The sequence below is a fragment of the Talpa europaea genome, assembly GCF_964194135.1.
Source record: "Talpa europaea genome assembly, chromosome: 10".
NCBI lineage: Eukaryota > Metazoa > Chordata > Mammalia > Eulipotyphla > Talpidae > Talpa > Talpa europaea.
In genome coordinates this window covers 17,165,667-17,187,322 of record NC_140077.1, presented here as the reverse complement: position 1 = coordinate 17,187,322, position 21,656 = coordinate 17,165,667, and the positions used below count along the sequence as shown (strand labels likewise).

At 40.1% G+C, this 21,656-nt stretch overlaps 1 protein-coding gene across 1 annotated transcript in view; it reads left to right on the top strand.

Annotated features, from left to right (window-relative positions):
• SORCS3 (sortilin related VPS10 domain containing receptor 3) overlaps nt 1-21,656 on the top strand; it is a gene marked incomplete at both ends in the record, with an annotated part of 526,499 nt that overhangs the window by 331,514 nt on the left and 173,329 nt on the right. Inside the window, one exon of the mRNA XM_084245318.1 lies at nt 9,041-9,114. Within this exon, the coding sequence (XP_084101444.1) occupies nt 9,041-9,114 (74 nt within the window). The remainder of the gene's footprint in view (nt 1-9,040; nt 9,115-21,656) is intronic.

The window sequence follows — 21,656 nt, the reverse complement described above, 5'->3', positions numbered from 1 at the left end:
ATCTCTGCTGATCGCTGGCATCTGAGTAGCAGTTAAATGTGAAATGGGAGAGCCCTTTAGGTAGAGGGGACAGCATATGACAAAGCCCTGAGAATGGAGAGTTTGTGGCATGTTTCAGAAGCTAAAAGTAGACCAATGTTGCTGAAATTTGGAAAATAAGGGGGAAGGAGAGAAGACAGAAGAAGGAGAGAAGACAGAAGAAAAAGGCAGGTAAAGAGTGAGTGTGGTGTCACACCTTTAACAGAGTGTGGGTGTCAGGATCATTATGACATTAGAACATGGATTCCTCCTGGCCAGTGAAGGAGAACAGCTAGACTGCAGGGTGGGCACTGGGGAGGTAGGGCCTCCTCTGTGCTTTGTGTGCTCTAATGGGCCTTCAGAGTCACCCACATCTCGAGCAGGGAGTAGACACTGGGAGATAGAAGACTTTGGTTATCCAAATGTACACATGGTCTCTGAAGCTGGGGGATACCTCTCAAGAGTCAACCAGAAGCCTTGGTCATGTGCAGCTTGCTGTGGCAGCACAGGGTCTAAAGGGACCCCTGTCTTGCAAGAATGACATACCAAAACTACACGTCCTCTCCTTTGCTCATAACTCAGGAGACTGTCCTTAGGGTGTCCCCTTATATTGAGTCCAGGATTCCAATTGTTTCAAGAAAGGACCCCAAAACCCCTTGTATCCCCCTGCACAAAACATGCTGAGACAAGTAAGAGAGCCACTCCCTCTTTATGCTCAGCCATTCATGCTGCCACTTCTCTCTCTCCTTCAAACTGGGGCTCAAAAATGCACAGCTGGGAGCAGTGGAGAAAGGGAGCGTGACAGATAGTGTTTCTGCTGGGTCCATTTCACTTGAAGATTTGTAAAGAAATGTATCTTTTATTTTAAGCACTGATGTTTTATAAATAGACTACCAAATATCGTGGAATTTTAAGGTAAGACTTGAAAGAATTTGCTGTGATGTCCAACTACTTAAGGTCAACCCCCCTAGATTCTTAGTGGGGTGCTATTTTCCATTTAGCCACTGGAGATTTCTTGATGAAAAACTGTGAGACGCTCTAGGTCTTACACTGTTTTTGATTCTGTTTATAGAAAATCCTCTCCTGCTCTCATCAACTTCTTCTAGTAATGAATTTGTCTTTAAAGTATTTCTTCATTGGTGGTGGCGTAATCTTGCCTCTCAGGTACAAGGGACAGTGCTTTGAAATTATCTACCTGCAATCATTTGATTCTCACACCCAAGCACCTGTGAGGTTGTTTCCTTCTCTCCCTCTTGAATCCTCTAGACGACCTTCTTTGGATCCTTTTCCATCTCTGTTCTTTCTCCTTTTAAATGTGGCAGTTACACCAAAGCATCCTGATCCCAGGCCAAGTACATACGAGGATGAGATAATGTTTTGTTTTATGTCCAAATTTTCACCTTTGTTAACTGCAGTGTTTTGGGGAGACTTATCCTTTGGGGCCAGATCCTACTCCTCCATGATGATTCAGCTCATGGGCCCACACCCAGCCCAGCAGAGCTGCTTCCTGCGAGTCCTTCCAGCTCTCCTCTTTCCCCAGGGGCACAGGCCTCCTTGGGTCGCGTTGCACTTACCTGTTTTGCGATGTCTGACATCCCATCCTGTTCCTAGAGATCAGGGAACCTTGTGTTACTCGTTTTTGCTGCCCCACACCTCTCCCGATCCTAACAAACGCTAGGTTCTCAGTTAATACTAAATAAGCCAGTGAGTGAACTCATCAAGTGAACTGATTGCAGAAGCGTTACCATAATTCCAAGTTTCTTTTATTCATTTGGTGGCATCCAGTGTTGGAGAGCAGAGAAGGGGGTGTGTTTTATAATCCAAACTCCCAGAACTAGAATGGGAGAGATTTCAAGGCAGGGTTGCCAGTTAACACACAGGACACCCAGGTGAATTTCAAATAATTTATATTTTTAAAATCCTGAAAAGCACATCCTTGATGTCACATGGAATGTGCACGCACAAACTATAATTTCTTTTTTATCTGAAATTCAAATGACTTGGGCATTCTATATTTTTACAGGTTAACTCTGGCAACCCTATTTTAATATCAAATAATGACACTCTCTCTTTGATGCAATTATATGTCTACACTAGAATTCAGGTCACAAATTGGTGGCCCTGCGCAGCATTTAGCCATTTGGATTAAATCATGTCTTATTTGCCCTGCAGTATATTTTAAGTTTTTCATGTTTTGCCACATTGAAATTTTTTTTTTCATAAAAATCTTCATTTTTAAGCTTCCCTTGAAAGTGATTAAGCCTGACCACACTGGGCTAGATGTCTTGTTGAGCATAGTAAATCCAAGCCCATTTTTTAGGTGGAGCTGAGCTCTTGGCCACCTTGCCTTCCCAGCACTCCAGTGGAATGTCCTCTGCCAAACAGTGTCAGACTTCACTGGCTTCCTTATAGTTAAGAAGGTGAAATGTTTTTTGAATTCCTGTCTCTATCAAAAACAGGAATAAAAGATAACTCTAGAGCATGTCAATAACAGTGAGGAAAATCTTCCTGGGTAATCCAAGAAATTTCTTTAGTGTGTTAAGTGCCAGCAAAATGAACCTAAATTAAGGAATCCAAGGAACAATACTATTTACATATTTACAACCAACTCACATTTGCTCAGTGAGCACTTGAGGTCATTTGCACTCCATTAGAATGTAAGATCCCTGAGGGTAGAGACTGATTTATGCACTGATTATCCTAAGCTCATAGAGTAGTGCTTGCTTCTTAATAGACAATTGATTAGAATTTCAATTAACAGTGAAGAATGCATGATAAATAAGTTATTTGAGAGAGAAAAAACCTCTACGCTATGACTCTACAAGATGGAAAGAAAGATGTTGCCTCTATCATAGGATGGCATGGCTCGGTGAATGCCTGTGATGTCACCTTTTGTAAATATGCTTTTGATGTAAGGTTCCTTATATCCCCTGAGGTCAAAAGAACAGAAGCTGTGGACAGAAGCCATGTCAGAGCTTAGAGGGACCTTAGATGGGGTTGTTTCCATCGGTGATGAAGAAAGATTTGAGGAAGGCATGGGAGGCATGTGTGGGAAAGTATTCTTTGCTGTTATGTGACCCTGGTTTCTCTCCTGCCCTTTCCAAATATTGGACAAACCCCGGAATCTCCCTGCAGCCAACATAGCCCACCACCTCACATTTCCTCTGTGACCAAAGAAATAAATGCAGAACACATATTTTGAGCTGAAACCAGCTTTATTTTATTAAATAAAGACCTCATTTTATCATATTTGATGACCACAACTCTGCATGATGTTATGTTACCTAAACTCCATAGGTTTTTGACAAAACTCAAGACAGTTAGGCACTAAGTTTCACCGTGCCTGTAGGGGAGAGCTTGCATGTCAGTAGGTTCCAAACCAGCTTTCCCTCTGCGTGGGGATCTGCTTACTCTAGGAATTCTGGCTGGAATGCCAAAAGCTCCTGTAAACTGTAGATTTTGTTTCCTCCTCTGATTTCACCTGGTTACCACTGTATGCTCATTATGACTTTACATTTCTTCTTAGAAAACATCCTTAGGGGTGTGGTGAAAACATATAGGGCAGAGGAATATTGACAAAATTCAGCCTTTAACCACAGATTCAATGATATGACCTTAAACCAGCCACACATGTAGTTAGGGCTGTCGCTTAACTCCTTCCAGGCTCTCTGCTCCTGGTGGCAGCTCTGACATGCCCGATGGGTTTCCTACGGTTGCTGTGACAAAGTAGCAGACACTAGGTGACCTAAAACAAGAGAAATTTATTGTCCTACAGCAATGGAGGTTAGAATTCCAATGTCAAGGTGTTGGCAGGGCCACACCCCCTCTGAAACCTGTGAAAGGATCCTTCCTGGTGTCTTTCTAGCTTTTGGTATTTTGCTACAGTCTCTGGATCCCTTGGCTTATGGTTGCATCACTTCAATCCTGTCTCTCTAGTACCTCCACCCTTATCCTTATGAGGATATCAGTAACATTAGATCAGGGCCTACCCTGACCTCATTTTAACTTGATTATATCTGCAAATACTTTATTCCCAAATAAGGTCATATTCTGAGACATGAGGGTTAGGACTTCGATCTATGAATATATATATATATTTCCTGGGAGGGGAGGTACAATCCAGTCTATAACCTCCTAATGCTTTTATATTATTTTTCAAACTTAAACTTTGCACATACGACCTGTTGTTCTTCCTGTGAAATGTTACGCTGATTAAATTGCCTCTTTAGTTCTTCACATACCAGATTCCTTTTGCTGGCAGGCTGATGTAATTAGGGAACTAATAACTGAATCTATAAGGAAAAGAGCATGTTCTTTCATAGTTTCCAGCTGTTCCAATGATTCATTTAGAGCTCTGGGTATGAGTGTACATTGCTGCTGAATACCTGCTTATTAAGAGATAAGATATACTAGGGAGAAGGGATGTGGATTGTTCTCTGGTAAAAATCCAGGAATGATGTCCTTGCAGGAACATGCATTTGGCGGGGTGGGATTTGGAAGAGAACGTGATCTCAGATATATAACTTCACATTAGCAGAGGCATTTTAAAGTCTGTTCATTATTTGGATTACCCATTTTATTGTAATTTGCTGAGACACATTGAGTTGAAACCATGAAGGATCATATGAACTCCATGTGAGTTAACGTATTGCCTGTCCAGAGAAGGATTCCCCACTATCCATAATAACTTCTGTGAAACACAGTTTCATGGAAAATGCCACATTGCTTTTAGTTCCTGCAAGAAAAAAGATAAAGATTTTAGTGCCCCCTTAACTGGCCTAGGGGTTAAGACTCAGTGCTATTAATGCTGTGGCCTGAGTTTGATTCCCAGCCAGGGAGCTGACCCACATATGGCACAGCAAACCTCTCCTGTCATGCCTACTGCTCCCCTTAGCAGTGTATTTCAGTAAATCCACCTGTTCTGCTCCCTGCTATGTCTCTGGTGAATCCTCTCACTCCCTGCACCTCTGGCCTACACCCCAGTTCTCTGTGCAAAAATAAATGAATATTTTTTTAAAGAAGGAACTTAAATTCTTAGCCTTTTAAGAGGTAGTTTAAGACATAGATATATAAGATATACATTATAATCAAAGCATTATTAAAATAAAATATATGGGGAATAAAATAAAATATAGACTTCGATTACTACTGAAATATATGTCCATTGTAAAGAAATCAGACAATGATGGAAAGTTTTAAAAAAGTTTATAAATTGGGTCTCTCCTGGTGGCGCAGTGGTTGAGTGCTAGACTGTGAAGCTGCCTGTAGCCTCTGCAGCGCCGGTTCGTTCCCAGGCCACCGGCGAGGGTTCCACATGGCACGCAGACTTCTCATGCTGCGCCCACTGCTTCCCTCAGCAGTATATTTCGTCAGTCTGCCTGTTTTGCTCCCCACTCTGGCTCTGGTGAATTCTCTCACCCTCCTGTGCTTCTGACTGTACCCAGTGCTTGTATAAATAAATAAATAAATATTTTAAAAAAAGTTTATAAATTACCAATAATCCCACAACTCAGAGTTAACCACTGCTAATGTTTTGCCATATTTTCTAATATGTTTCAAACTTTAGCATATTTTAAATAAAATTGACATCAATGCATGCTCATTTTATAATATATTTTTAAAATAAATAATATAGCATAAAATTTTTATATCATTAAATAATCTATCACTTATTGAATGTGCTTTATTTCTATTTGTTAGAGCTTTAATTTTTAACACCAAACTTATTATCACTACATGTTCATAATAATTTTACATGTCTAGATAAGAAAAAGAAGAAAATACCAATTGTCCACAATCTTACCATTGCAGAGATAACTAATATTAATATTTTGATATATTCCATGATAGTTGTCTTCATTTCTGTTTTCCACTGTTTTTGGCATGCTATAGCCTTTCTAAACTCAGCATTTCATTCAGTGCTTTAATACAAGAAGTTATTTGATACAAGTAATTATTTGATGCAATTCAAGTAAGTGAATGAAGAAATAGATGAACAAATGTATGAATGGAGAGGCTGCAAAGATCCAACTTGTGGTATGATCAAATTTGTTTCAGACTCAGCAACTTGCTGTAGATTGAGAGACAAAGTAGCTAAACCAAGGTCCTTAATGAATAGATGCCTGCTCTTTCTGTTCGTCTGAATCAGCCTCTAGGCAGAGAATTCAATTTAATTTTTCACCCATCATTCAAACTGAAGAGCCGAAAAAGCAAAACCAGCTATGGGGAGAAAGGAATTGGAGCAGGCCCGGTTGGGATCAGCAGGCATCTCTTGGGCTTTCTGTTAGGAAGACCATAGGATAGGGAGTCACACTTCTCTCAAGGAGCTGCACGAGCCTCAGCAGGAGCCACACGAGATGGAACTCTTCCACCACCTGGAACCTCCATGATGGGAGGTCCAGTAGTTGACCCAGAAGATTGATACTTCCACAGTGTCAGCGTGACCCTCCTGCATTTCCCTAGCTTGTCTCTAGAGTTTGCCACAGAGAACAACACAATTGTGCTGGCTTTTACTTGTTATAATTTGGAGTTCTATTTGCTATGATTGAAATCAGAGCAGAGAGTCTATCTTGGCGTTATGAGAGCTTCCAATTAAATTCTTAATTGGGAAACATGTATCTTAAGTCTGAGCATCTGTCCCTCAGACACCTGCTGTGGGAAGGGAAGTGATCCATTTCTTAAAACCCGGTATGGAAAACCTGGTCCTTGAAATAAAATATGCAGACATTTTCTTCCCAATGGGATGGTCTGCTCCTCACAAACTCTCTTCCTCCCACCTTTCCACTTTAATTTTTATATACGGACAGATACAGAAACATTCACAAAGAGATAGATGGATGAGTGGATAGACAAATGGACACAGTTTACTTCTTTTTGTCCAATGATAGTCATCATTTTCACCATTTCTCTTAAATGCTCCCCCACAAGTCAAGGCCTTGAACAAACTGACTCCTTTGCTCTTCTCATCTCTCTGTCCAGTAAAATATCTCTTTACCTTCTTGCCTGTCCACACTACTTTTTTTAAAAAGATTTATTTTATTTATACAAGAACTGGGGTATAGACCAGAGTGTGGGAGGGTGAGAGAATTCACCAGAGACAGAGTGGGGAGCAGAACAGGCAGATGGGCTGAAGACATTGCTGAGGGGAGCAGCAGGCGAGACTGGAGAGGTCTGCTGTGCCATGTGGGTATCTCCCTCGCCGGCCGGGAATCAAACCTGTGCTGTAGAGGCTGCGGACAGCCTCACAGCACTGCACTCAACCTGCTGTGCCACCAGGGAGGCCCTGTCCATACTACTTTTAAAGGTCTAGATCCATTACTCTAGGAAGCCTAGTTGTTCCACTTCTACCTGTGTTAATCTTTTTCATATCTCTCAACTTGTAGGGCTTTAGCTTTACCCCACATTCCTCTCTGACATGCTTTGCCTCTGTGTACATTTGAGGGTCAGGAAGCAGGTACCCTTTTTCCATCCTGAAGAATGAGATGTGATTCATAATTGACTGGTATGAAATTAGTATTGTTTTATTCACTGAGTCAGTGACTAAATAGGAATGAGGAATGAAGGGAATAATTTTGCTTGTATTTCCCATGCACATATTTGGACACACAGAGTAGTTAATACTTACTCATGGAATGAAAGCCCAGTTTGGCTGTGAGTGTTGATGTGGAGTTTGTGTGGTTGAATATAAACATGTGATCAACTCTATCAGAATTGACAACCTGGTTTTCTATACATGAGTGTTTTTGTAAGGCTCAATTGTGTGACAAAGAACAACATGGTGTAATTATTGTTGTTGTTGTTATTATAGTATTGTGATTATTATCACATTATCACTCTGATCACATAGTGTACTCCTAGACATTCTGTTGAAAATAAACCACATGCTTCTGACTTGTCTCTTATGGCAATGTAGGGCTTTCCCTTGTGTGATCCAGAAGAATCACAGACTACTTCTTTAAAATAAGCAACTCTATTAACCACGCAGGGGATTCTTTTTTATTTTTTCAAAATCTTGGGGAAGTTCTGGAATTTCTTCTTCAAGGGGTTGCTCTCCAAGCTTACCTGCCAGATTTTATTGATTTAGGCAACAGATATCTAGTAAATACTGTATATGTATTCAAGGAATGGAAGCACAAATAAATAATTCAGACAAATCTGAAAGACATGACTATATATTACCCCATGGTAAGTGTTTTGTTTTGATCAAAGCAAAAGATGAGTACAGTGAATTGAAAAGGAAGAAAGATGAGTGACTGAAGTAGTCAGGAATGACTTTGTGAAGGAAGCCACACTTGTCCTGACTGAGCTTGGGTGGGTAGTTTTCCCTTAGACATCAGTGGCCTCACCCTCAACCTACTGCAAAAATATGGGAATGTAAATGACCCTAGATTCTTTAATAGATGGAAGAGTCCATTTCATTGAGTTCATTGAGTTTCATTGGCTTGAAGAGTCCATTTCAACTCATGCATATAGAAAGAGATTAACTGAAAAAGTACAATATTTTGTGTATCATACTGATTCAGGCCCCAGCTCATGAACATTTTTTACATATGTGTCCTATTTCCCCTATGAGCAGAGAAAATATCTCTTTCTTATTATCACAGATAGGCAGAGTTTTACATGTCAGAGTTGATCAGTAAATAATTTTAAATAAATGTTGTTTGATTACTTTTAGATATAACTAAAGATTTTGTGAAATTTGAAGAACAAAAAAAAAAAGATATTTCTGTAAAGGGTTTTACTCCTAAAGGAGAGAATGAGGGATAGCATCAAAAATGAATTTATATTCAACTAAAAAACAGCAGTCTATGGGATATTTATTGAGCACCTGCTTGGTGCTCAAAGGCACCATGATAAGCACAGCCTGCTCATTGTCATACACCTCTATGGGGATAAAATAGGTGCCTACTCAATGTCAGGCTCCCTTTTATGTTGGAATGTTCTTCTCCAAGGTGGAGACACTGTAGTCACGTGAACTAGTGCCTTTCAATGCTTATATTCTCTTTACTGCATTGTTTTACAGCTCTACAGCTCCATGGACTTTGGAAGACGATGGCAACTCATGCATGAACGCATCACCCCTAACAGATTTTACTGGTAAGCCCAGCTTGCACACTCACTGCCTTCTTGGGTAAAGAATTATCAGACAACACAGCATTCTGGTCAATGCTGGACACCTTCAGCACTTGAGTACAGATGTCTTCCAGCCCTTGGCTACTCAGTGTGGTCCATGAACCAGTAACTGCAGCATTACCTGGGAATGTGTTTAAAATGTGGACTCTTAGGCAAGACTTACTGATCAGTAGCCTGCGTTTAACATGAACCCTGGTGATATAATGTGCACATTAGAGTTTGAGTAACACTGGACTAGAAAACTCCATGAGCCGGTCAAGACCAGGTTCTCTTAGCTATGTAATAATATCTTGGAAGTAATAACCTTAGTTCAGTTCCCTTAGAAAGTCATGTGTGTTGCATGTAGGGAAGGCGGTGAAAAATGCCTTGCACATACATGCATCTGCGCCAACATCTTTGGAAATACAAACCTTTGGAAAGGTTTAACCAGATTCTCTCTGTCCTCATGAAACTGTGTCCAGAATCAAAAATGATGATTGCCAAACCATCTCATAAAAATCAACTGTGTTTTGTCGTGGTAGACCACTCAGAGAATTGGGAGAGAAAAAGGATGGAAGTAGTGTTCTCAGTTCAACACCTGAACCATCCCCAGTTATTTTGCCCTTTTCAGACCAACTATTATTTGATTGCTGCTATGCAGTTACTCTCTGGTCTAAGTCTGCTACATTTAAGGTTTTTCAATAGACTAGGACAGAAAAAGGATGTATTTGTTTCTCTGATATTCCAGCCATATAACTACAGCCTTTTGCTCAGCCAAGATGGAGCAGTTTCTCAGTGTGCCCTCACTCAGAAGTCCCTCAAAAAAAAAATAAAAAAAGTCCTCTGCTATTTCTGGAACAAACTCTTGAGATGATAAGGCAGTTGGCTGACTAGAAGGTCAAGTTGATGGAGAAAGGAAGTACAATAAACTGGATAAGCCTGGCCATCATTTCTGAAGGAAATTAAATGAAGTAGATGAGGGGCAGCATTTTCCTATCTTTTGCAAAGAGCAAGGAGAGAATGTTCCAGCTGCCATCTGCCCTCCCCCTTCCTTTGTGTAGCTGAAAGAATAAATCCCCAGGTCCTGATAATTGTGTTTCATCTCTCCTCCATTCTGTGTCTCTTTCATATATGCCCCCATGGGGAAATATAAAAGTTAGTGCCCGTGCTGGCTAGCCAAGTAGTAGCTGAAAATCACATTTTTGTAATTATCACTTCTCCATTTGTGATATATAGTTGCCATGATTATTCTTTTAGGTGTCATAAGAGTTGTGGAAGAAGAGATCACTTTCAGAGACCTTTTTCCCTCCCAATGACAGAATCCAAAACTAAAACTCTACACCACTTATGTTGTGAAGATGTGGTCCATATCAGTTAGTAGTAAAAACATTCACTTGCCCTCTCCTTGAGAAAAGGCAACATATGCATTTTCTCTGGGTGCAGAGCACAGCTCTGCTGAAACAGGGATTGGTCAAGCTGTGCTTTTTCTCACCTATGTCATGGGAGCAGTATTCTTGTCCATCTTGTAAGGTTATTGAAAGAACCGTATATGATCGTTTGGACACTTGGCCATTTCACTTCTCTGTTTCTGATTTATAATTTTTAAATTATGTCTGTAAGCACTATGTTTATTAGCAGTTCTGAAGACCATGACATATAAGTGATTTGTCATTTTTCTAGGGCACAAATTTAAATCCCAAACCTGGTGAGACTGCCCGTAGATAAAAATTGAATGGGTATAATTTACTGCCAAGCATCTCAGCCTAACTTTATTGTCTTCTACTCTTTGTTGAGTCATAATTCTCATGGAGTGGAAAAACAAAACAATTCAAAAGTATAAAAAACAACAAAAACAACAAAACCCTAAAATGACTTCTTGGAGAGAGATGGTGTAGAGTGAAGTGATACTGGGGACTATGGGGAGACACTTGTGAGAGTAGTCTTGCCAGAAACAAGACACTAAATTGAATGATGATGCTAAGACTTTTAGCTTGTGGTATGTAGGCAATGGCATGATTGTATAATTCAGAAGGAATAGTGTACAAATATTATTTATAATTTGGATATTTGTAAATACTAAAGAAAGATCCTTCATGAACATCAGGTTTCTTTGCCCAATCCAATTTGCCTCCCAACTGATGGAAAGTAGAGCCTAGAGGAGTTTCAGGGAAAGTCACTATGAACCAGGGAAAATCCCTCCCACCCAGGGTGCAGGAGACAGAGGATCCAGCTCCTGCCTTTTTTGTTTTCTCATCTAAGGTGATGGTCGTCATGATGGCTGTGAAGTGCACATGGAGCCTTTGGGTTAGGTAGTGCCTGGGGCACAGTATTCATTGGCATCAATAATAAAAGCTCCTCTTGAGGTAAAATTTTCTTCATGAATTGCAGATGTTTTAGCCCTATCAAGAGAGGTCACTTGGGAATCTTACACTGAGAATAACTTAGCCATTTAATACACAGTGCAAGAAGAGGGGCAATACTGTGGAAACTCTTTGCATGTGATCCTTTCACTTACTCGACACCTAACTAACAGGCAGACCACCAACATGTCTTATGTCCCCTACTCATCACCCCTATAGCTTCAGCAATTATAACCTGCAGGGACAGCACCAAAGTGGAATAAATGCCGTAAATAATCCCTCCCTAGTGTCTGCTTGGGCAGAGCTATCATGGGGAAAAGTGTTTTTTTTTTTTTTTTTTAATATCCTACTGAGCTGCAAATGAAAAGAACCTCCATTCTTCCACTGGGAGGTAGTTAACAGGCAGGCACGTTCTGCAGTGGGAAGATTATTTTCTTTGCACATCCAATGCAATTACTACTTGGGGTTCACAGCTTTGCCTCCAAGGCCCTTCACCCTCATAGGTGTTCACCCTCTTCATGCATCTTTGTCAACAAGGTCACAGGTGTCCAGGTCTTGCTGCATCTTCTGTGTAACTGGGCTAGTTTTTAAAGGCCTTGTCTCTGATGGAATTCACCTGTGTTGTATTGTGACAGACACAAATGTCTCTAATGTCTCTTCCTCACTACAGTCCCTTAATAGTTCTCTCTCCTGAAAGCTCAGAATCCTTTTTTTCTCTCATCCTTGCCATGGCCGCATGAGAGTATTCTGATACAGCCATACCCCTAAGTTGTCAGGGACTTCAAATCATCCCCTTCTCTTCTGCGGTATTTGGATTGTGACAGGGACTGGTCTTGAAAGTAAAAACTGTTTGAGAAGTCAGCTGATGTGATAGAAGTTCTAGATCTCTGCATTATAGGGGGGAAGAGAGGGGTCCCTGGAAGACTGCTCTTTGGAGCTGTTATGGTGTCTGGTTTCAGGCTGAAGAGTGCAAAGCACCTGGAGACAGCTGGGCCAGCTCAGAGCAACACTGTGCTGTGCTCAGAGCTAGCTGCTCCCTGCCCATTTTTAGTCATGGTTGTGCCAGCAGCTTCTCTTCTGCTCTCTCAGGAAGGCCAGGCAGGAGGATATGAAGAATGGTGAGGCCAGCTGTCCTCCTATATGTGTAGACCTACTTTTGCTTGGTCCACACTTTCCTACCATGAGCTGCCCTGTGGAGGGGCCCGTGTGGCATGAAGCTGAGGGAGGCAGTAGCCAGTAGTCATTGAGGAACTGAGGACCTCAGTCCAACAACTAAGTTCCCAAGAAGAACATGTGAATCTTGCAAACAATAATGTGAGTGAGCTTGGGACCTTGTCCTTCTCCAGTCAAACCTTCAGATGAGAGCACAGCCCTGACCAACACATTCACTGAAACCTTGTGAGAGATCTATAAGGAGAGGCAACTCTTGTGTCATGCCCAGATTACTGATCCATAGAAACAGTGAGATAATAAATATTTGTTGTTATTAGTTGCTAGATTGTATGATAATTTGTTATATAGAAATATATAACAAATGCATTTTTTTAAAAAGATTTATTTATACAAGAGCTGGGGTACAGACCAGAGGAGCTGGAGAGGGAGAGAGTTCATCAGAGTCAGAGCAGGGAGCAGAACAAGCAGATGGAGCAGTGGGTGTGACAGGAGAGTTCTGCTGTGCCATGTGGGAATCTCCCTGGCTGGCCGGGAATCGAACCTGCACTGCAGAGGCTGTGGGCAGCTTCACAGCGCTGCGCTCAACCCGCTGCACCACCGGGGAGCCTGCACTTCTTTTTTTTAAGGATTTATTTATTTATGTAGAGGGAGCTGGGGTGTAGGCCAGAGTTGTGGGGCTGGGGATTGGGGAGTGGATTCACGAGAGACAGAGTGGGGGGCAGAACAGGAGGATCTACTGAAATACACTGCGGAGGGGAGCAGCGGGCGAGACAGGAGAGGTCTGCTGCGCCATGTGGGCCACCTCCTTGGGCAGGGATAGAACTTGTGCTGCAGTGGCTGTGGATAGCTTCATAGTACTGAGACTTAAACCCTTGTGCCACTAGGGAGGCCCCAAATTCTTTCTTCCTTCCCTCCCTTCCTTCCTTCCTTCCTTCCTCTCTTTCTCTCTTTCTCTCTTTCATTCTCATTCTTTTGTTCTTCTTTTTTATTAATTACTTTTTTTACATAATTGTTCATTTTTGAACAATATTTGCTTCCCCCCACCCCCTCAGGTGTAGTCCCCATAGAGTTTCCTTCCCCAGTGCACCCGTGCACCATCACCTCAGTCCCCTGTGCTCCTCCCTCCCTCCCTCTGATCCCTCTCCCTCCTCCTCCCCTGCAGGATGTCTCTGATTTATAATTGTCTGTTTTTGCTTTGTTGTGTTTTGTGCTGTTATTATATTTTTACACTGATGTCTTATTGGGTTCCCCTATATTCCTGCTATAAGTGAAACCATCTGATATTTTTCTTTTTCCTTCTGATTTCTAAATACACTACTTGACTGTTACTTTTTGCTGTTTACTATTTGAAGCATAAGTTAACTGTTTTTGTCTTGGACCACTTCCTTCATTTTCTCCTCATTGTTATCAACCCCAGATGTTGCATTTTGTCTATTGCTTTGGTCTGCCTTAAAGTAGGGAACTATAACTGTGTCCTGATATTTCTGGCTTCCTGATACTTGGATACTGTGGACTTGATGGTTGAATAACAGACCTTAGAGCTTTGCACTCAGCCTGAGTGAGGCTCATTTCATATAATGAGCTTGTCTGACTTTATTCTATTCCATTCTATCTGTGCTACGCTCTGCTATCCTACATTTTGATGACAGGATTGCATTTTCAGAGAATATTGTTGATTATGACTGTGTTTGTGCATACACATACATACATGTGTGTATACATATACATGAGCCAAATGTGCATGTACCCATTCAGAGAAGAGCTAATTTCACTTAAGGTATAAATAGTTTGTGAGTCTGGGTCCTAGATTTACCGTCTTGGTGTGGTAGCAGTTGTCGTTTTGGAGGGCATAGGTCAGAGAAGCAGGAGGTGAAAATGGGGAAAAACTACCTTGAAATACGTGACAGGAGTGAGCTCTCCTCCATCTTTACCTCAATTTAAGCTCTGTCAATCTCACCTGTTCTGGAATGTACTCTGTGTTTTGCTTCAAAATGAGCTCATTCTATTCAGGGAGGAACTCATTTAGAACCTAGACTATGGTTCAGAAGAACCACATGAAGAGTCATCCTTAGGCTATCAATACATTATCCACGACAGAGACAGAGTTAAGGAACAGACAGAATGGCTTGAGATTGCTTCCTGGAAAATCAAGGTCTTTTCAAACAAAGTTAACATTAAGGGCTGCATTTTTGAGGCTGCCTCTAAATATGCATCTACAATTTTGCAAACACAGTCATTTGCAATCTCAAGTAATGGGATTTAGGCATCGACCTGAAATAAGGGATCAGATTTAGAGGCCCTTTGCAAACCAGGGTATGCCACAAATAATATTTAATTCAGCTCTCCCTTACATTTTTAAAATGGTGCAGCAATTTAAAAATACATTACATTCAAATAATACATGCAAGGTCAGGAGGGGAGATGTGAAAGCTCAGCTTGCAAGCAGAAACCAGTTTCTGTTTTGCTGGTGGAGGCCACCCATGCAGTATGTCTAGTTGCATCTTGGCTTTGAAGAGCTATCTTAACGCCAAGAGCAAAATACACGGCTAAGAGCCCACACCTGGTGGTCATCCTGGGTGGGGAGGAGAACAGAATGCCTCTGGGTGAAATGGAGATGGACTGGACTTGTGTGATAATTATGACTAGCACGTGCTAGTTCCGTGAAGGAGGGAAATAAGGAGACACATGTAGCTGTACACCCATTGACTTCTTTACCATGAAGAAAAGGCATAATATTTGACTTTACCTTGGGAAACCTGAAGTGACTTTTATGTATTAAATACGGAATCCAAAGATAGCCACATGCACTCATCTAAACCAGTGTAGCAAAAAATTCCAAGGTGCAAAAGGAAATACCATTCCTCCCCCTTTCTCTAACTATCTTGTATGTCTGGAATTAGAGACACATGGCTTCCAAAAGCTTATTCCATGCAGATGATGGTGCAGAGGACAGGAGAAAAGTGTATTCACCTCAGAAGCAGTGGCGTCTCCCTGATAATCTTTTGGACAGCCGTCAATGTGATTATTTTCACAGTGGGTGAGATTTTAGCCATTTATTTTCCTGTAAGTGTGTGGTCAGGGGACTCCCATCTCTTGTAGAGTCTAGTGTCTTGATGGCTGTGGTCTTCCCGAAGCTCAGATTGCTTCTCAGGGCTTGCTTATTCATAAAAAAAAAATGCAGAGAATGGATACACTGATAAGAGTAACAAGCCCAACAGCCTGATGAATAGGAAATATGAGAAATGGCAGGTCAAAGAGAGGACTGGAGAGAGAAGAAAAAGAATTTTGGATTGAGGAGGCCAGGAAGAATACCACAAGCTGAAGGCTTGGGCTGTTTGAAATCAGGTTCAACACAGGATTGCAGTTAAGGAAAATCACCACTTTTCTCACTGAAGAGATCTCAGCATGTTTTGCCCCAGCTCGGGCTCAGAGTGAGTATTAGTTTGCTTCTGCTACCAAAATGAAACATCATAGATTGGGTGGCTCTGACAACATACATTTATTTTTTCACATTTCAGGAGGCTGAAAGTCATGCACCAGGTGCCTGCATGGGGAGTTTCTGATGAGGGCTCTCCTCCTGGCTGTGGACAGCCACCTTCTTGTTGTGCCCTGCATGGGGAAGAGGGGCGCAAGCTCTGTGTCTCTGCTTGTAAGGATGCAGATTCCATCACGAGTGCTCACCCTGATGGCTTTTTATTCCCCCCAAACCTAATTATCTCTAAAGGTCCTGCCTCCAAACATTGTCAAATTAGGGGTTGGAGCTTGAGCGTATGAATTGGGGGTCAGGCACAATTCATGCCATACTAGGGTGTAAAGCAGGTTGGAAATGAATGCAAACTTTGTAGAGAAACTCACCAAAAAGACTTCTGGAGCAGAAATGTCTAGGCTTATGGAAAAAGATGGAGCTAAAAGGCGAAAACTGCAAAAAATAGTTTTAACAAGAAACAAACACCAACTGATTTTTTTCTCCTGATTATAGACACATATAGGTTTTTATACACATTTAAGGAAAGGTAGGGAAATTAAATGAAAATAACAGCCTATAATTTCACTGCCCAGAAAAATGCCACTGAAAACACATTGAGTATGCCTTCCTAGACTTTTTCCTCTATAATATAGTAGGATTTTAAACATATATTTAAATTTTCATCATAAATGAGATCATGCTGTTTACAAAATTTTGTATCTTTATGAAATGTTCTGTACCACCCTCTGCATTTTCTAAACATAATTTAAAATTTGCATTTCTTTCATTTGTTCTAATTGGCAAATCTATAAAAATTAAATAACTTATCATTTAACATTGAACTTTTTTTCCAAGTTTTTCCTATTAAAGAAGGCATTGGGATATTATTTAAAAAAAAACTTTGAGTAATTATTTGTCCAAGTTCCAATATAATTTTAAGGTTAGATTACCAAAACAATACATGAATATTGCTATACCAAAATGTTATTCAGAAAGTTTGTACCAGTTTCCACTCCAACTACCAAAATATCATTTCACTACACCTCATAAAATTTTAATTTAAAGAAGTAATCTAATTTAATATGCAAAAATTGGTTTTCCTTGTTTTAATTTGCGTTTCTTGTTAGACTGGTGAGTTTAGACATGTTATGTGTTTCATGTATTTATTAGTCATTGTATTTCTTTTACATGACCATCTGTTTTGGCTCCTTCTTTATTATGAGTTCTTTATGTGGTCTTTCATTTGTCTCAATATTGTTCCATTTGCTCTTTGGATTTTAATTGCCTTATATTTTAATATACTTTTTAATTAAAGAAATTGATCAGATCATGTTACTTTTTCCATTATGTTATCATCAATGCTTTATGTTCAAATGGTACCCACAGCCTGTGATCATATAAATATTAACTAGAAAATTCTGATTTATAATGTTGCCTTATTAAATAGTAAATATATAAAATAAAATATATACTAATTAGTATGTCATTTCATGTGTATGTTATGTATATGTTACATACACCCTATATTAAATATATAATATTTACTTTGTATATTACATAATAGTATGTAGTAGTATATTATACAATAGTATATGTGATGTTTACTGTGTTCATACTATGCATATATATTATGTAAATATTATATATTAGACAATATATGAATGAAATACTGACCATCCTTCTCATTTTGCTTTAGAAATCTCAGATTAATAGTTGTCTATTTAATCCACAACTAGATTACATTTTGATCAGTTTAATAATTCAATAATTCTATCCAGTCTAATGGATTTATACATTTATAGGAATTCTATTTTTTAAGTAAAATAAAATCCAATGAACATGTTCCCATTTACCTTTCTAACCATATTTCTGACTATTTCCCCTGGCAGTTTCCTGTTTTCTTCTGCTGGAAACTCTCATCATTAGTAAGAAACCCTTAGGTTGGTTGCATTTGTCAGATTTTATTTTACTGAATTGGTCAGTTCTCTGTGCCTGAGCCAGACCTCACTGTGTTTTAATTATTGTTTATGACACAATGTAGTATCTGACTGGGCAAGTCTCCTCTCCTGCAAAACATAACAAAATAAAAGAAAAATGGATCCCTCTCTTCTATTACAAACTATTCTTGGCTTGTCTTACTCCTTTATCTATCCATATGAGTTTGGATTCACTTTGCCATGTTCCAAAATCTCCCATCCCCCCACCCCACAAAGCAACTCATCAGATGACTAATATAAATTGCAGCAAATATATAAATTCATTTGGAGAGAATGGAATTATTTTCAATATTCAGCCTTCATTTTGACCACATAACTTTCTTCTCCTTTCATCCAATTTCAGTGTATTCCTCAGTAAACTTGTAGTCTTCCTCGTATCAGTCCTGCACATTGCTTGTTAATGTCACTTCCAGGAGTTTTCACTTTTGGTGCTTTTGTTAGTAGAGATAATTTGCACACAGTCACCTCTCTTCAGATTGGCATAACTGAACTGGGTAACCAGGAGGTGTATCCATAGTATTACTATATAACCATGGATATATAGTTGATGTCCTGAGGTTCTTTACATTATAAGGAAAATATGTTTTATCAACTTTAAGTGATTAGGAGAGTATGATATGATGAGGCATTCATTGCTTTGGGGAGTCTGGGGATCTAAATAGAAGGGAGAGCTTTGTCCTAACATCTGTGTGACTGTGAGCAATTGGACTTCATCTCTGTGATGGAAGCCCCACCAATCAGAAGGGCAGCTTCGTATACTGTGCCATTGACTCCTGGCTGAGCATCAGTCTTGTCCACTTTGCAATATTAAGTGCTTCATAAAAATTACCTATAAATTAATAACAAAATAACTTATGAGATAATAAATGATTATCATTAAGTTAGTGGCAAGTTCAAAGTAGTATCTCTGAAGCTAAGCAAGGATGAGTATATCTGAGAATCTTACTTCTCCCCACATTTAAATCTCATTGCCTCATAGTCAATGTTTGTATTTCTGATGTTTCTCCAGCTAACAGCATATGTCTTATTATTATACTTGTTAAAACTATTTTCAGAGAGAATTATTTCTAGCTTGATGTTAATAAAATTAAATAAATTCATAAGACCGTAAACTAAACACTGTGTTGTATTAGATCATGTGTGCTTTAGCAGATGTGATATAAATGTTGAGACAAATCCATGCAGATTGCTGAGGGACTGTGGCCAGAAATGGGAAAACCCAAAAGAATATCACAGGAAGCTTTTTGAGTGCGACCAGGGTGAAGGGACCAGTTGGCTTTTTATTCCCTGGGGAAAGCTTCTTGGAGAATGAGATGGAAAGGAACAAAATTGAAGAGCGGGTTAAGTTGGCAAGTAAGAAAAGGAGATCGGTTTTCTTGGGAAGGGGGAAGAGTCAGAACAAAGCCTCGGTCATGCTGTATTTGGAGAACAGTTAGTAGAGTCTCTGGAATAGGCTTTCTCCATCTCAGCATTTAGACATTTTGAGTTGGATAATTATCCTGTGCATTAGAAGAGATGCCTCCTCTATATATGCCCACAGCAGCCTCCTTCCCCCCTCAGTTTTAACTACTGGAAATGTCCCAGATTTTCAGATCTACCACGTGTTCTCTGTGGAGCACAGTAGCTTCCTCCCCCCACCATTGAGCTGGGCTGTGCCAGAAAAACAGGATTTGCAATGAGGGACAATGAAAAATTAAGCTGGGAGTGAAGGGCTTCAAATGCCAAGTAAATGGTTTAGAGTTGTCTCTCCGGGTAATGGAGGCATTCATCTTTTGTGCAGGGAATGGCATGATATTCATGTTTTATGAAGATTTATTAACATTTGGCACTTTTCTTGAGGTGCTCAAGTGAATTTCGGTGCAACTTTCTGTCAATAGATAATCCACTGCTTTTCTTTTTTTTTTCTTCTCATGACAGATGCAAATCTCTAAAGCATTCCATTCACAAGTTCCACTCTCCAGTGAAAATGTATGGGATTTTAAACTTTTAAAAAGTTCATATCTCATAGATTTTTTAAATGAGACTTTTCTGTTGACCTTTTAAATTGGTATAATACAGATTTTTTAAAAAGATTTATTTATCTATTTATACAAGCACTGGGTACAGTCAGAAGCATAGGAGGGTGAGAGAATTCACCAGAGTCAGAGCGGGGAGCAGAACAGGCAGAAGGACCGAAGTACACTGCTGAGGGGAGCAGCGGGCGCGGCAGGAGAGGTCTGCGCGCCAGGTGGGACCCTCACCATCGGCCAGGGATCCAACTGGTGCTGCAGAGGCTGCGGGCAGCTTTGCAGCCCAGTGCTTAGCCACTGCGCCACCAGGGAGGCCTTATAATACAGATTTTTATTAAACTAAGGATTTCATCATTTTAACACCACACTTTTTGTTCCTTCTGTCATTTTAAATTTTTTTGTCAACAGGAAGCGATTTCTTACAAAATTTTACTTATAAATGTGCCATTTATGTTTTTTTCCCACTTACACTGAAGATAGTCTTCTGTTTGTATATAGAAGCATTCATAAACCACGATGGTGGCTGAATGGCCTACTGAATGTATATATTCTTGTTTATACTAAAGAGCTTTGGAAATGTTACAGTGGACAGGACTCTGAAATCATACCCACTCTCTTGGTTGAAAGTTCTATGAGGGTTCTGACAAATTGTCCCAGGAACCATGTCACACATAGAGGAGCCTGGGGGTGCCCAGCCATCTGGTCCTTGACCATCCCAATGTACTTCAGCCAGAATGATTTACCTTCATCCTTATTTTTTCTTGTTATTCATTTTTTAAAATGTGATATTTGTTAGTTTTATACATTAGACTTCTGCATAAAATTTCTTCTGACTTTTGGTGACCATTATTAAGGAAAAAGGCTTACAAAGCCTTACAAAAAGGCTTACAAGATCGTTGATTGATCTTCCCATTTTCAATTGGTCCTCCCATTTTGCACAAGCTGCATCCTGGCATGACTGTCTTCAGGTTATGTTTCCTCAGTGCTCACACCACCCTAAATATCCAGCTTTGTAGCATAGACACTGTGTGGATGGTTAAAATCTTTGCCACACTACATAAGCCACGGGTTAGTGAGGACACTGTCTGGTGACATTCTTCTCTGCCAATGGATGCACCATATTTTGTGGAAAGGATAATTGCCCTCCACCCCCACCCCCATGAACCTGGTTGGTAAGTAGGTACTGATTCATAGAGCTAGGTGTGAAGAGGATGAGAGGTTATGGTGATTGGATTGGAAGAAATGGATCTTTTGTTTTTTTTAATGGCAAATGACACTGAGGATTATTCAGTCACTCCCTAGCTTATTTTGTTCTCAAAGGGATGCCTAAAACAGGGGATTCCTGTCAGCATTTAAGCTTTCTCAGCCATAAGCTGTCAACAGATTGCTTTTCAAAGATAACAGTATTCTGCTTTATACATGTTTGTGTATTTCTCAATCTACCAACTGGCATTTTCTACCACCTTGATCCCCTTTGCTTACAGATACATTCAGGGATAAAATTCTGATTTAAGAACCCATG